At 44.3% G+C, this 16,123-nt stretch overlaps 1 protein-coding gene across 2 annotated transcripts in view; it reads left to right on the top strand.

Annotated features, from left to right (window-relative positions):
- RASEF (RAS and EF-hand domain containing) overlaps positions 1–16,123 on the top strand; it is a 41,174-nt gene that overhangs the window by 17,005 nt on the left and 8,046 nt on the right. For both annotated transcript variants that reach the window (XM_035099748.3, XM_035099746.3), the window contains 11 exons: positions 1,414–1,504; positions 3,657–3,752; positions 5,162–5,239; positions 6,516–6,631; positions 6,737–6,805; positions 7,542–7,626; positions 8,743–8,834; positions 10,139–10,373; positions 11,408–11,545; positions 12,363–12,510; positions 15,562–15,643. In XM_035099748.3, the coding sequence (XP_034955639.2) occupies positions 1,414–1,504; positions 3,657–3,752; positions 5,162–5,239; positions 6,516–6,631; positions 6,737–6,805; positions 7,542–7,626; positions 8,743–8,834; positions 10,139–10,373; positions 11,408–11,545; positions 12,363–12,510; positions 15,562–15,643 (1,230 nt within the window). The remainder of the gene's footprint in view (positions 1–1,413; positions 1,505–3,656; positions 3,753–5,161; positions 5,240–6,515; positions 6,632–6,736; positions 6,806–7,541; positions 7,627–8,742; positions 8,835–10,138; positions 10,374–11,407; positions 11,546–12,362; positions 12,511–15,561; positions 15,644–16,123) is intronic.

Below are 16,123 nucleotides of genomic sequence, written 5' to 3'. Positions count from 1 at the left end.
CGCCCAGTTCCAAAATGGCCGCCGCGCCAGAATAAACCGGGGAAAAACAAAAAAATCCATTTTTTCGGCTGGGAACAGCTGGAAAAACGGGGGTTTCCCAGGGAATGCAGGAGACTTGGCAGCTATGGAAGCGTTATACATACATCACAGAAGGGGTGTAGCCCAAACCCACCCACCCCAGACACAGCATACCTGCATCACAGAAAAGGGTGGTCTACAGCAGAAATCTGAGCACCTTGTTTATCTCCTTTCTGGCAGTTTACCTGTTAATGTTGGATTACCTGGGAGCCTGGCCATTCTTTTGTTATTCTAACTACTCAATTCTGGAATCCAGGTCCCAGGTCCTAGGCTCACCCCATTCACACCTTAAATGTGCCCGTAAGGCAGGACCTGAGAGCACAGAGACAATGGGGAGGCTTTTCCATTTCCTCCCTCCTTTCAGAGAAACATTTGGTCAGTTTGGGGAGAGTCAAAATGGCTTCAGGATGTCTTCTTGCATGTTTTAGCTTGGTACATTTATGAACATTTCTTATATATAGATAAGACCCTAATTTGTTTATTTCACAGCCTTGGTACCGCTAATTGGATGTCCTAAGCAGCTACAATGCTTGGGATATCCATATAGCATGTACCATGCTAAGAGAATTTTGTTGCTTTTAATGTCAGTAAGAGAATCAGGTGACTTTAATTTGGAGTTGCCGATCTGCACTATACATTTAAAGCAGTATCATACCACTTTAAACAGCCACAGCTTCCTGCCTGAGAGCTTGTTAGGAAATCTTCCCAAAGTGCTACAATTCCCAGAGTTTCCTGGGAAGAGGGACTGTTTGATGAACTATTCTGTAGTGTAGATGGTCGCTCTGTTACTATCATGGGCAGGCATAGGCAAACTCGGCCCTCCAGATGTTTTGGGACTACAATTCCCATCATCCCTGACAACTGGTCCTGTTAGCTAGGGATGATGGGAGTTGTAGTCCCAAAACATCTGGAGGGCCGAGTTTGCCCATGCCCGATCATAGGGAGCTCATATGTCAAGCACTCTTTATAAACTACAGTCCCCAGAATTCATTGGGGGGAGCTGTTATTGTTTAAAGTGGAATGATGATGCTTTGCAGATGAGACCAAGGTCTTTGTTCACCTTTCCTCAGATGCCTGACTAGGGTTGCCAGACTCAATAGAGGACAGGACTTCTGTGCCTTTAATTGCCCTGCTCTCTTTTGAGTCTGGAAACCTTAAAGAGAAACCAGCAGACCCTTTGTTTAATTTCCAATTGTCCTCTATTGAGTCTGGCAACCCTATGCCTGACTTGGAACATCTTGAGCCACCGATTCAGGTTAGGGATGGAACAACCATGTATTCTCAATTTCCCTTGAAGTTTCTCAAGATGGCCTTGTGTGAATGCTTACCTTTTAGAGCACAAGATAAAGCAACAATGCAGCTTGGTGAACTAGAAGAGGAGATGGACCAGAGAATACAGGCTGCAGAGCATAAAATCAAGAAGGAGGTGAATAGTTGATGTTTATAGCCCTGATATTTTTTTTAGAACTGGCTTCTCTGCTTAAGAAAATTAGTGAAGAGATTCTGGCTTCTGTGCCCGAGGCTTCATGCATGAAACCTTTCTCTGCATTCTTTCTCCTCCAATTTGCCATGGATGTGAAAGGTATGAAGGTCAGAGCTTTCTCCACCTCAGTTTTTGGGCGGGGAGCATTAATAAGGAAAGGGTGGCTGGGCTGGTGTTTTCAGTGCCTACAAAGAGGCTGGTGTGCATTTTAATTGGAACTTTTCTTTTCTTAAATGTACATTTTTAACTATTGGTTGTATCTATACCAGGGGTTTTCTTTTAGCTCAGCTTTTGTGTGTGTGACTTATCCAAATGATGGACAAGCAAATTGCCTGCTGTGTGGCAGCAGTTAGCATACAAATCCCTTGAACGTGGTGGCTCTAAAACTGGCCCTAACAGAAGAATTAGAACCAGTTGTTTCCTGACCAGTAGTAATACAGAAGTTTTAAGCTGCTGCATTTCTGCGTTCCATTTCTAAGTACCTCCAGACTGCACATCCAACAGAGCCCAGGTTCTTTAAACTGCATGCAAGCGATTCTTCCTCCCACCCCTTTCGATTGCTTAGTTACTCATTGAAGGAGCCTCTGAGTTGTCAAAGGTTGTGTCCACAATCGAGAGGGCTATCTCAGTTGTGCCTAAGGTGCAGGTGATCGACATTGGGCTCCTCAGTTACGGCTGGTCTCCAGTTCCCATCTGCATGACAACAAGCCAGGGATGAGGGGCGTTGAAGGCCAGCAATATATGGAGGGCCACAGGTTCCCTACCTCAAGCCTAAGGCAAGCTGGCCCAAGTTGTGACTCCCTTAGGCAATTGACCCCACTGGCCATGCATACCAAGGTGTTGATAAACCTCCTCCTTTTGCTGTCTTCCAGGAACTTCACATGGGGGGAGGGCTTGTTAAGCATCTAGTTAGGGCTTGCTGATCAGAAGGTTGGCGGTTCGAATCCCTGTGACGGGGTGAGCTCCCGTTGCTTGGTCCCAGCTCCTGCCAACCTAGCAGTTCGAAAGCACGTCAAAATGCAAGTAGATAAATTGGAACCGCTGCAGCGGGAAGGTAAACGGCGTTTCCGTGTGCTGCTCTGGTTCGCCAGAAGTGGCTTTGTCATGCTGGCCACATGACCTGGAAGCTATACGCCGGCTCCCTCGGCCAATAATGCGAGATGAGTACGCAACCCCAGAGTCGGTCACGACTGGACCTAATGGTCAGGGGTCCCTTTACCTTTACCTGAGTAGCAGATTACTTTTCTCTTGTGATGTGTGTACTGTAGAAGAAATGGCAAGTTGTGCAGGCCTGCCCTAAGAGCTTGTGCGTGCCCAGCGATGGAATGGCAGGGCTGCACATCTGACCCCATGTGACTTCTAAAATGTCCCCGAGGCTCTGAAGTCTTTTGCTACGCTGTTGAATTAGTAGGGGAGGCAGTGGGGTGGAGGCTGTTCTTTGTGAAGTCCAAACCGCAGCTGGTAATTCACAGCTGATCCCACAGATCTCTGAGCACTGGCCTTCCCATGGACTTTGAACCCACCTTATAAATGTATCAGTATCTCCCTAAGCGTGCGCACACACAATGGAATGTCTGAGTTGATAAGCATCTTGCTAAGTATCAGTCAATTTACCACCTAGATAGAAATAGCAAGGCTGGCCTGGTGATGACTTATTTCACTTATCGTTCTTTACTCTGTTCACTGCTGCTCGCAGTTTTAAGAAGTATGACACCCCAAATGTAAATGCACTCCTTCAGTGATATTTACTTTGTGGGTTAGTACCGAACTATAAATTTTAATGGTAACCATGTACACAGTTGTTACTGATGCAAGGCTCACTTATGACACAGTCACATTGTACTTTACTTTGTGTGCTTGTCGGTGCCATGGGGTTTCCCTGCATTTCTTTTCATATTGTGGGTTGCACAACATGTATCCATAAGCTTATGTACAACTCTCACACATGCATAGCCACCTGTAGAAACATTAAGGGTAGCCCCAAATATTTTTGTTGCACTGTAATGAGAAGAGATGCCTCCTGGGCACACAATGGTGTAAAAATACATTGCTTAAGTCTGCCATTTGTAATTTAACAAATATATCGTGCCTGTAGGAGAAGCGGAAAACAGAAGAGGCTCTGAATGACCTCAAGCGCCAATATGAAGCTGAAGTGGATGAGCTCCAAGTGACGATAAAAAAACTTAAAATTGTAAGTTGCACTGACTTTTGTGGTCTGGCGCTTGTGACAAATTTATTGGGACTCTGGTCCTCTGATACGTTCACTGCTATCTTTCAAGTAATTAAGGGCATATCACACTTCAGAGGATGAGCCTGGAACTTCATCTTGCTGGAAGATTGTTTGTAAGGTTGAAGTCTATGAGATGAAGCAGAAGACGCGCTGCAAAGCCATGCTTTCTGAGAAAGGAAGGAACCAGTTGCTTTCAGAGTGCTTTCATAAACGATGATGCCAGGTCTCACTTCACTCAAGACTGCATCTATGGTGCTGTGTGTGTGTGTGTGAGTGCATAGCTGCCAAGTATCCCGTTTTCCCCAGTAAACCCCCATTTTTACTTACCTTTTCCCGGTGGTCCCCCGTATCACTTCGTCTCCCGTTTTTCTCCGTTATTTTCACCTGCCGGCGGCCATTTTTTTCCCTTTCTGATTTGCCCTTTTATGGGCACAAAAAATGGCCACCGCTGGCTTCAAAAGTCGCATCTACGCATGACCGGAAGTACGTAGACGCGACTTCCGGTGTCGGCGGTGGCCATTTTTGGTGCCCATAGATGGGCGGGCCTACACCGGAAGTTGCGTCGACGCACTTCCGGTCATGTGTAGAAGCTACTTTTGAAGCCGGCGGCGGCCATTTTGGTGCCCCTAGAAGGGCAAAGCGACACCGGAAGTTACGTCGACACAACTTCCAGTGTCACATGGCTGCCAGTCCCGGATTCTGCAGTCCGGGACTTGGAAGGTAAGGTGTGTGTGATAGGAGAACTGTTCAAGAATTACTGTTTTATATTATCCCAATAAATGCATAAAATTATTAATGTTTACAGTTACTAAAGCAGACTTTAAATAGCCACTCACCTATTGCTTGTGATGGGCGTGAATCCTCTTTAGCTAACCAGATGGGGAGACGTTCCTTTCATAAATGGAAAAGCAGTCAGTTCCTTGCCTTTGTAGGTTATTATTGGCATACCACTGTAGCTCAGAGGCAGAGTATCAGCTTTGCGTACAGAAGATTCCAGGTTCCTTCCCCAGTATCTCCAGTTAGTTCTGGGAATGTCCCGTCCGCTGGCTTGAAACTTTGGGGAACTGCTGCCAGTCTAGACACTAAAGAGGTAGGTGGGCCAGTGGTTTGACTCAGTAGAAGGCAGCTTCCCATGTTCCACAAATGGGCTAAAGTTGCAAAGAGCAGGCAAGCTGGCAAGGAACTGTTTTTGTGATAGTCATTTATGTCTTATTTTCAAGGGTGTACTGCTTTGTAGTTTGTCTGTTTTTGCTTTTTTTTAAAAAAAAACCACTGTACTTTCTCAATCTCTTTCTACTGCTCTTCATGCGTTCTAATGTGTCCATCAAAGGTATTTTGTTACATCAATCACACTGTCTTTACTGTTTCAGCTTGAAGAGCAATCTAAAAACATTCATCACAAAGAAGATTTGGTGGCATTAAAGAACAGGATACACGACCTGACCTTGGTAGGAGCCGCATTATAATTTTCCTACTCGGGGTGATCATTGTGCCTGTTGTGTTTCGATATGATTGGTATCTTTACCACCCATCATATTTAAGTAGCTTGTTGGGCGATGGCATTTTCTTGAAAATTGTCGAGGTTGTAAAGATGGATGACTCGCATTTCAGAGGGAGAAGAAATTATACTGTTTAAGCTGCGTATATCATGCTTGGGTGTCATTTTCACACATTAGCAATGGAGAATGTATAGGTATTGTGAGGGACAGGGGCTACAGACAACCCCCTCCCATCTTGAGAACCAGTTCTTCCCCGAGTACCAGCGGGAGTGGGGAGGGGGAAGAGTCCAGCGGGGAAGCAGGAAGTAGAGGGCATGGCTCTGGCAGGGTCGCAGAGCCCCTGCTCCGCTTGGGAGAGGAAGGAAGGGAGAGGGAAAGGGGGAGGAAGGAAAACACGGCAAGAAGACCTTTCCCTCCAGTTCCGGAATTGTGCAAAAAGAAACGGGGGAGGAGATTTGGGATTCCCAGACTTCTTTGTTGGAAAAAAACGCGGGAATCGCCATTCCAGGGTTCTGACCCAGACTGAGAACATGTATATTGTACAGCTCCAGCACTGTAAATAGTTTGCACACAATAAAAGCATGAAAAGGCAACGTTCTGGAGAGTCGTTACTCTAGAGTAGCCGCAACGCGCCTCCTATGACAGGTATTATAGGACTCTGGATTTTCAAAGTAAGAATAACGTTCTCATTTCTTTCTCACTGAAAATATTTTTGACCAGTTCTGTTCTGTGGACCCAGTTTCTTAACAAATATTGCCTCAAGCTCTTTAAGGGAGTTTGGGTTAATATTAACTGATCTGGGGCCAGCTAGAATAACTTCCGTGAGTCACTTCTTCATATTGCAAACCTAATTGGAAAGTGTTATGTACCTGTTGGGTTTACTTTTCATTTCATGGAATTTCCATGCTGCCATCACCATTAGCAGACATGGGAACTTACAGCAGTGACTGGAGACCCTTTCATGTCTTAGTGGCGTTATATGGTATGTCTTCTCTACAGATGTTGTTTGTGGAGGAGTCTCCATGTAGGACTGTAATACGTAGATGGCCTTGAGGCATTTATGCACTTTAAATGGGCTATGAATTTGCACATCAATCACTTTCATATTATCATTTCATAGTTAGTAGCAGTGAATATTTTATTTTTAGGTATTTCTGAATATGCATTACATATGTAACAAGTGATTTTTAATGAGATATATTGTTTTTCCCTGGTTTATTTCCAGGAAAACCAGAAACTTAAGAAAGATCTTATGGAAGCACAGACAAATATCGCTTTCCTTCAGAGCGAGTTAGATACTTTGAAAAGCGATCTTGCAGATCAGAGCTTGAGTTCAGAAAGGTAAGAGTCTTCAGTAGTCGTATTTGTAGAAAATTGGTTATTTAGTTCCCTGTGTATACTCTGGTCAGTAAAGAAAAAAATAATTGTGCAAATTTTGTTTTGTAGAGATCTAGAAATGATCAGAGAATACACGGAAGACAGAGATAGTCTGGAGAGGCAGATAGACATTCTACAGTAAGCTGCCAATAAACCACTTTTTATTTATGGACTTTTATACTTCAAACTTGGGCACCTATAATAAAATGAGAGAAAAGCAGATGCACTTGGCTGTAATGAAAAGTTTTGCTGGTTCCCTAACCTGCATTTCAGCCTTCCCATTTGATATATTAAATATTATGGCCTGATGGTTAAGCCTTTGGACTGCATTCCTTGAAGGCTGTTTGTTCACATATCAAGAAATCATTGATTTAGTTAGTCATTTAGTGTTTTTTTTTACATTTATGGGGTCTTTCAGACCTGCAGTATCTTAATTATGCCTTTTTGCATTCTACTCGAAATCAGCTTTGGCTTTGAATTTAGCAAATTGCTGACAGGTTAATGCCTTTATATCAGCTGCTACATCACCCGCCAAAGGAACTTGCAAAGCTAGACCCCTGAAAAATAACAGAACAGTCAAGCCCCCCTCCCCATTGTAGGACCATTCAGGGAGCATCATGTGATCTGTGAGAATCTCCTCCCCTACTTTGGGGTAACTGTAAGAGTCTAAATGGCATTAATGTGATTCCTTATGCTGTCTTTGATGCAATGATTTATACTGATCCATTGTGCCACTATCACAAAAGTCAAGGTCACCTCATTAAATGCCCTGCTATCTGTTGGCTTTCAAAATGCCAGATGATTATAATTCTACAATCTATTTCTGATACCTTCTGAATGTGAATAATTTTGTTTGTCCTCGCTTGTTTTTTAGGTCGGCCAACAGGAAACTTCACGACAGCAACGATGGCTTAAGAAGCGCATTAGAGAATAGCTGGAGCATGTACAACAGATCGCTGGTAGGCAGCAACATTGCATAAGCAATATGTTTAAATAATTGTGCGGTAATATAAATATTTGCTCTTGGTTATACCAATATAAGCCATAAGATAGTGATGGAAATAATGTAGTCATTCTGGTTTGATGCCAAAGTAACTCACAGCGTGATCCTGTGCACCTTTACTCAAAAGCAAGTCCCATCAAGTTAAATGAAGCTTACTCCCTGGTAAATAAGGGATTATGGTTGCCACCAGAGAGTATATGTTGTTCTCCTCTGCAAAGCTAATGTACTGGAACTTTTCTCCTTATAGGTTAAATTATGTTTCAGTCACATAAGGAAAAACAGGTGGGCAACAAACAAACAAAAAACCCTCACATGGAAATCCTTCATTTACACTGATTGGACCACAGAAAAGGGGCTGAATGCCATTCAGCTAGTATAGCTCTTGCTTTGTGTTTTATCTAGTGCTGTCTGTGCCAAAGTGGACCAGACTTCTGCTTGCAAAGCAGGACTTTACCTTCTTCTCTTCACCCCACAGCCCTCTGTGCAGCCTCAAAATCCGTTTCGGGGTGGGGGGTGGGGATCGTTGCCCTACCTGCCCAATGTCGAATACAGGGCCGGCTCTAGGTAGACCCCCGGTGGTGTGGTGAGGAAGGGTGCCGTGCCGGCAGGCAGGGCACTGCGACGCCCTGCGAGGGCACCGGAGCGATCTCCGCCCCTCTGCACCAGGGTGCGCGACCTGCTCGAGATGGCCCTGGTTGAATACTACCCTTTGGCTTTGAACATTCCAAAATAACACCAAAAAAATGTCCAGAATCAGGATTACGGTTTGTTAAATAAAGAGTACAGTGGTACCTTGGTTTATGTAATCACTTTCGGAAGTCCGTTCTTAAACCAAGGCGTGCTTTCCCATAGCAGCAGAGGACTCAATTTACAAATGAAACACACTCAACAGGAAGCGAAACATGTTTTTATTCCAAGGCAAAGTTCACAAACCAAAACACCTACCGGTACTTCTGGGTTTGCATCGTTCTTAATCCAAGTTGCTCATAGACTAAGCTGTTCTTAAACCAAGGTACCACTGTATGTTGTAAGCCAGGTGTTCTGAAAAGCTTTCTTTACCTGTGTTTTTCAGCGGCTGACAAACACTTCCCCAGGAAATACTCTCTCCAGAAGCAGTCCTAAATGCAGCAGCGGCCAATCTCCCCAAAATCCACGATATGACAGGTAGAACTGATACAGGTGTTTCTTTATTTTTTCAGATCTTAACAATTTATAGGATACCTTTCAGGCAGTGATCCTTAAAACACATGCACTTTGTGAGAATACTTTTCGCTGAAATTGATGAGACTTTGTTCAAAGCAACTCTGTTTCGGATACTGATGCTATCATTTCTTAAGTGTAGTATAGTCTAGGCCTGGAATGCCAGCAAAGCATCACAGTTGAAACAAACTGTATCTGAAGAAGTGTGCATGCACATGAAAGCTCATACCAATGACAAACTGAGTTGGTCTCTAAGGTGCTGCTGGAAGGAATGTTTTTATTTAGTTGGAACAAAGTTAGAGCTAAGCTTCTTCCCTCCGTATCAGTTCTGTTTGTGTGTGATGGGGGAAGCCACTGTTCATTTGAACTTGCCCTATTTAAATCCAGGAGGACTGGGAATGCTTAATGCCTTTCGGAGACATGTAAATAGCACAGACTCACATCCCTAATCTTCTGTTTTAAGTGATTAAAGTTGCTGCTAGATCCAGATGCATTGATTGGCTGCCTTACCCCATGCTGCTCTCTAGTGGAGTTAATGATCACCGAGCAACAAGAGACATGCTTCTGCCAGCTCTATTAGGAACAACTCATTTGGATTTCATCCAGAGTAAAGTTAGCACATCTCATACACTAACTGTTCTCGGCATTTCTACCCCGATGAATAATTTTGCAAAATTGGGGTTGGCACTGCAAGAGTTTCTAGAATATCATGTGGCAGCTTCAAGGACCGTGAATGTTCATCGAGCTTCAGAGCAGGGTCCTTGCAACGTTCTTTTCTTGAACATGCATTGTTCCTTGTTCAGTGAAGAACTGGAATAACTTTTCCATATCTGCAGAAAGCCAAAACATTAATCAATCCTATCAATCCTGCAGTGGTTTACCATTGTGCTTTCTTTAATGTTTCCTTAATAAAGTGTATCTCAGGGAATTTGGAAGCGATCTTCCAACTCTACAATTCTGTGATTCAAAATTAGAAGACGATTAACCATGTGCACTGGATGTGAACTAAGAGGTGATGAGGAAAGGAAAATGAGAGGGTGGTGGTAGCAGAGAGAGAACTCGAAACAGTGGCCCAGCTTGAGTGATTGTGTGTATGTGTGCAGGATTAGTGGGAGAAATGGAAGCAGGACTTGCAGTTGGGCTGTTCTGGAAAGGCAGGAAAATGGCATACAATGTGTGTCTTGTGGCTCTTGGGCACACCAGTATTATTTGGCTGTAGATAAGGAACTTTGTCAACCAATGTTATGGAATGTTGTTTCTCCATTCAGGTCATACCATTCGTCCTATATGGATGAAGACTACGATTCCCTGGCCCTTTGTGACCCTATGCAGAGGACAAACTGTGAGGTTGACAGCCTGCCCGAAAGCTGCTTTGACAGTGGCTTGTCTACCTTGAGAGATTCAAATGATTATGATTCAGAAGTGGAATCCAAACACCAAAGGATTTCTCAGAGGCCACAGGGTCTGCGTGAAAGCTTTACGGGTGATGCTTCTGATACAGATGTAAGCTCCAGACTTAACTGCATTTTAAAAAGAGACAAAATTACTACTTGCTACCTGTTGAGTGAACCCAACAGTTTCATATAAGAAAGAAATAAAGCACTGGGTCTGATCTGAGTTATTACTGTGTATGCACAGACCAAAAGGGGGAGGAATCAATATGTATAAGGTGGCTGTGAGGTTTATTTTGTGGAATGTTTGCTCACGCACATTTGATTTGTGAGCACACAGGATGGTTTTTGTAGAGACCCGATTAAAATAAAATAAAATTCATGAATGAAATGTATGCTAATCCATAAAGGACAGCATGTTTGATATGGCAGTGATCTACTCAAGGCCCACATATCAGAGAGAATGATAACTATCTATGGTAATTCACAAGCCCCCCAAAATCAAGATTGAGGAAGCCACTTCTTAGGTATTATGCAAGCCTTCTTCCTATGTTTGAAGGATACTCCATATGGAAGGGAAAGGGGGATGTACTGTGCCCCATCCCATAGCTCATGTAGCTCCTTGGCCCTGTGTCTCTTGCCCTCCCCTCATCTCCATTCATTGAGGCTGTGCAGAAGTTGCAAACCCTGGACATCAGAGGGCAGGGAGAAAATAGCCTTCCCTGCTCTGCTAATATTTTACCTCTGTGTCAGTGTTTCTCAGTCTTTTTTTAACCCTTACCCCCTTTTAGCCAACAAAAAATCCATGACCCCTTAGAACCTGGCTCCCCTAATTGTTTTATTTGGATTTTCAAAATGATTGAAATAGTGTGTCACTTAATTATTACTACTTACATTGTACATATTTTTGGGGGAACCCTCTCTCTCACACCACCCCCTGCCTGAGATCTTGTTATGCTTCCCCTGGTGCGGCTTGCCCCACTGGTTTCAAAATGCTGCAATGTTTATATCCTCTGTTGAAAATGCAATATGAAGTTATTTACAAAAAAGGAGAGACATTGCTATATGCTTTGATCCACCTCTGCCCTTCCTAAGGCTAATTTGAGGTTATTGTGGAAGTTGGTAACTACTTGCTGGTCTCTGCAGGTCCCAGATATCCGAGATGAAGAGGTATATAGTCCTGATGATGTTGGCACCGTGTTGGACTGGAAGCCCACCCAGCCAGTCAGTCGAAGCAGCTCTGGAGCTTCAACAAGGAAATGTATCCCTGTCATGTCTCCCCAGGTGTGTTTCCACAGGTTTCACCTGAAAGCCATATTGACTGGGATCCAACAGATTCTTTCGACCCGGGGTGGATAATTTTTTAGCCTGGGGGCTAGTCCTGGAGGCAGGGGGCATTGGGCCCCAGGCTTAAGGATCCCTATTTCAGCTTTAGACATATCTAAGGGTTTGAACAGTGTAATATTTGACTAGGTAAAGGTAAAGGGACCCCTGACCATTAGGTCCAGTCGTGACCGACTCTGGGGTTGCGCGCTCATCTCGCATTATTGGCCGAGGGAGCCGGCGTATAGCTTCCAGGTCATGTGGCCAGCATGACAAAGCCGCTTCTGGCGAACCAGAGCAGCACATGGAAACGCCGTTTACCTTCCCGCTGTAGCGGTTCCTATTTATCTACTTGCATTATGATGTGCTTTCGAACTGCTAGGTTGGCAGGAGCTGGGACCAAGCAACGGGAGCTCAGCCCGTCACAGGGATTCGAACCGCCGACCTTCTGATCAGCAAGCCCTAGGCTCAGTGGTTTAACCCACAGCGCCACCTGGGTCTAGTATTCTTTTAAATGGCAGATTTCTTCCCTGGTGCCCTGCTACCTCATGAAATTTAAAAACTCGTGCTCGGTTTCTAAAGACATTTGCCAGGTGACATGAAGGGCAGCTGTTTAAGAAAGACAGCTCTGACACGCCACTGGATTGACTGGAATAGACACGTGCTTCTGTCTATTGAAGATGCAAGCCAGCGTAGGAATGAGATTGTTGACTCTAGACAAGAGGCGGTTTGTACACTTTCATGAATGTTAATCTTGCGCGTGTTTGTTTGCCTTTAGTTGGACTCCCCAGACTGCAGCTCCAGATACCCAAGCTCAGAGAAAGCTTACAAGATCGTTCTTGCTGGGGATGCAGCTGTTGGAAAATCTAGCTTCCTTATGAGGCTTTGCAAAAACGAATTTCGAGGGAACACCAGTGCAACTCTAGGTATGTTCCCCTTCTGGGGTGTCAGCAGCCTGGTCACAACAGACTGGAGTGATATTGTATCACTTTGGAAGGAGGCTTGAGCCAAAATCCTCGGTTTAAAAAAGAAGCAGCAGTGGGTGTGTTCTGCTCCCAATGGACACAGTAGATATATGTGTGTAATATGTAGCAGGCAGCTCCCTATCTTACCTTGCTTTTTCTTAACTAACTGCAGGCAACTTTCATTGTAAAGGCAGCAATTCAGGATGACCGGCTTTTTTTTATTTAAGCAGCCAGGGACCTTGGGGTGTGTGGAGTTCCCACTGGCACAAATGGAGACTAATTTTGTAAGACCACATGGTGAGGGGGACCTCCATTCTGATCACTGGCAGGGGGTTCGACTTTATAAATAATTTCTCTTCCTGACATGCTGCCTTTATAGTGAAAATTGGGCTCCCTGTCCCTGCAGTTAGTTAAGAAAAAACAAGATACAATGTAGCTGCCTGCTACATATGTTAGAGAATAAGAATCAGCAGGGCCGGCCCTATGGCCAGGCTGGGTGGCGCAGGGCACCATGGCGCTGGCCCGCCAGGAGGGCGCCGCGAGCTGCGCCCGCCCACTGGCTGGCCGGTCTGCCGGTCCGTCGTGCAGCTGCGCCCACGGCAACCGCACTGTGCCTGCCCGCCCACCGCACAGCAGCGCCTGTGGCAGCCGCGCTGTGCGCTGCGCCCGCCCGCCCGCCCGCCCACCGCTGGGAAACGGGGGGCGCCGGAGGGATCCGTCGCTCCACGGCGCCAGGGGCGCTTAAGACGGCCCTGAGAATCAGGCTCTCCTGCACCAGTTAAGGAAGAACAATGTACGCCAGGCATATGCAAACTTGGCCCTCCAGATGTTTTGAGACTACAACTCCCACCATCCCTGACCACTGGTCCTGTTAGCTAGGGATGATGGGAGTTGTAGTCCCAAAACATCTGGAGGGCCGAGTTTGCATATGCCTGGTGTACACAGTTGCGTGCTATGTGTATCTGAAGAAGTGTGCATGTGCACGAAAGCTTATACCAGAACAAACTTCTTGTTTAGTCATTTAGTCGTGTCCGACTCTTTGTGACCCCATGGACCAGAGCATGCCAGGCACTCCTGTCTTCCACTGCCTCCTGCAGTTTGGTCAAATTCATGTTCATAGCTTCGAGAACACTGTCCAACCACCTCATCCTCTGTCGTCCCCTTCTCCTTGTGCGCTCAATCTTTCCCAACATCAGGGTCTTTTCGCAATTGCCTGCTATGTGTATCTGAAGAAGTGTGCATGCACACGAAAGCTTATACCAGAACAAACTTCTACCGGACAATTTTTAAAATTTATTTTGCCTGCTATACAGTGAGGGTGTCTAGTTTGACCTGGCTGCCATTATTGTGGAAGGAAGAGGCACAGTTTGGACTCTTTGTCCTATAGCAGAGATAGAGGAGGAAAATGGCAGCCGTCCAGGAGGCAACAGCCATTTAAAGAAGCCATGGTTGGAATGGGGGTGGGGAATGAAGCCTCCCAGTAACTGCCATTCGCCTAATATTGTGAGACTTCCGCATGAATAAAGGCTTCCCCACTCTCAGCCCTGTGGGCTACTTGTATTGTGAAGGCGAAAGGCACTATTTATATACTTCAGTCCTTCTTTAACTGCTGCAAGTGGTGTGCATTTTTACTCTGCTATCTGTATTCTGTGCATGTGGATTTTGTAAAGACTATTTATCTGTGCAATGATAAAATGCACTTACGGTCTGTTAATGGAGAATCTCATTTGAGTCCCTGTCGGAAGACAGCATTCTTGTCAACCAGTAAGTGTCTGGGCAGGGCACTTAACACTGACTTTGTTAAACCACCTTACTATTATTCACTTGTAATTGCATCAGTGATGCAGTTTTTAATTTATGCCGGGCATGTCCAACAGGTCGATCGTGACCTATTGGCCAATCGTGGGGTGCCCCTGGTCGATCTTTGGAGCAAAATAAATTAATAAATAAATAAAGCACAGACCTTTGCTGGTCTATGACTGTAATAAAGATATTATTATTATTATTATTATTATTATTATTATTATTATTATTATTATTATTCTAGCATAGACCACTGCAGTTTCTTTATACTATGAGTAGATCACAGTCTCTTGGGAGTTGGACGTGCCTGAACTATCCAATCTGAAAATGTCAGTGGCTTTTTGTATGTTTCTTTCTCTTAAAGCCTATGTTAAATATAAGTCCTATCAATATATGGAAAGGGTGTCATACCTGTGCCAGGTACTGAAAAATGTAGTTAATATATAATTATTTCTGTATATATTTTAATATTTATTAACAGGAAAGTAACTTTAATCAGGTGTAGCCAACATGGGCCTCTCCAGCTGTTGTAATAATAATAATAATAATAATAATAATAATAATAATAATAATAATAATAATAATAATTTATTATTTATACCCAACCCATCTGGCTGGGTTTCCCTAGCCACTCTGGGCAGCTTACAACAGAAAAATGAAATAAAATCTATTAAACATTAAAAGCCCCCCTAAACAGGGCTGCCTTCAGATGTCTTCTAAAAGTCTGGTAGCTGTTTTTCTCTGACATCTGATGGGAGGGCGTTCCACAGGGCAGGCGCCACCACCGAGAAGGCCCTCTGCCTGGTTCCCTGCATCTTGGCTTCTCGCAACGAGGGAACCGTCAGAAGGCCCTCGGTGCTGGACCTCAGTGTCTGGGCAGAACGATGGGGGTGGAGATGCTCCATCAGACTCAGACAGCATGATCCATAGATAGGGGTGATGGGAATTGTAGTTAGGCAGCACCTGGAGGACAGCATGATGTTCACCTCAACTTAAATATTGTCATCACAATTGTCGTAGAGTTATGTCAGAGTGTCTTCCAGATATTATTAGACTCCAAGATGGCATGGCCTACGGTCAAGGATGATGGGACTTGGAGTCCAACAATATTTGGAGGTTGGGGAAAGCTGCACTAAGATATTCCTCTGCCTTCATTTACTTCTCCTCTGTTAAAGGATATAATGGATTCTGTTTCTTTCTTTTTTTAAGGTGTTGACTTTCAAATGAAGAGGCTCATTGTTGACGGGGAACCTACAGTGCTGCAGCTGTGGGACACGGCAGGACAAGAGAGGTTAGTATGACCTGGGGTTAGATCTCATACCAAATTTCAAATGGAGAAGCAATAATTAAGCTCAAATCTGTGAAAATGTAAGCCTCAGTCTTGATGTGTACTTGCATAAAAGTGGATTGAATTTGCTGGTTGAAGATATCCATGCGATATGAAAAATGCATTAGTAGGTAAGCTGTAATGAATTGGAATTGTTATTAATTTAGCAGTTAGGTCAGGGAGATTGCAACTTTTCTATAAACATTTTCCCACTTGTGTATTACTATGAAGATCTGGGGGTGGGAAAACCCATAAGATCAATATAATTCATTATATTTTTGCAAATTTCCTTTTTCCTTTTTTTGCCATTCCTACCATATTTCTTGAAAGTTATGTACAGAAAAGCTTCCTAGTGCATCTAGTACATTTATATTGAAATCCTTCGGCCTTGGATGCTGAATGCCTTGAGGCAACATACCGTGGTTTTCATCAATTTCCCTTTTC

Source organism: Zootoca vivipara, chromosome 10 (genome assembly GCF_965207765.1).
Source record: "Zootoca vivipara chromosome 10, rZooViv2.hap1.1, whole genome shotgun sequence".
NCBI classification, from domain to species: Eukaryota; Metazoa; Chordata; class Lepidosauria; order Squamata; family Lacertidae; genus Zootoca; species Zootoca vivipara.
This window is presented reverse-complemented; position numbering and strand designations above follow the sequence as displayed.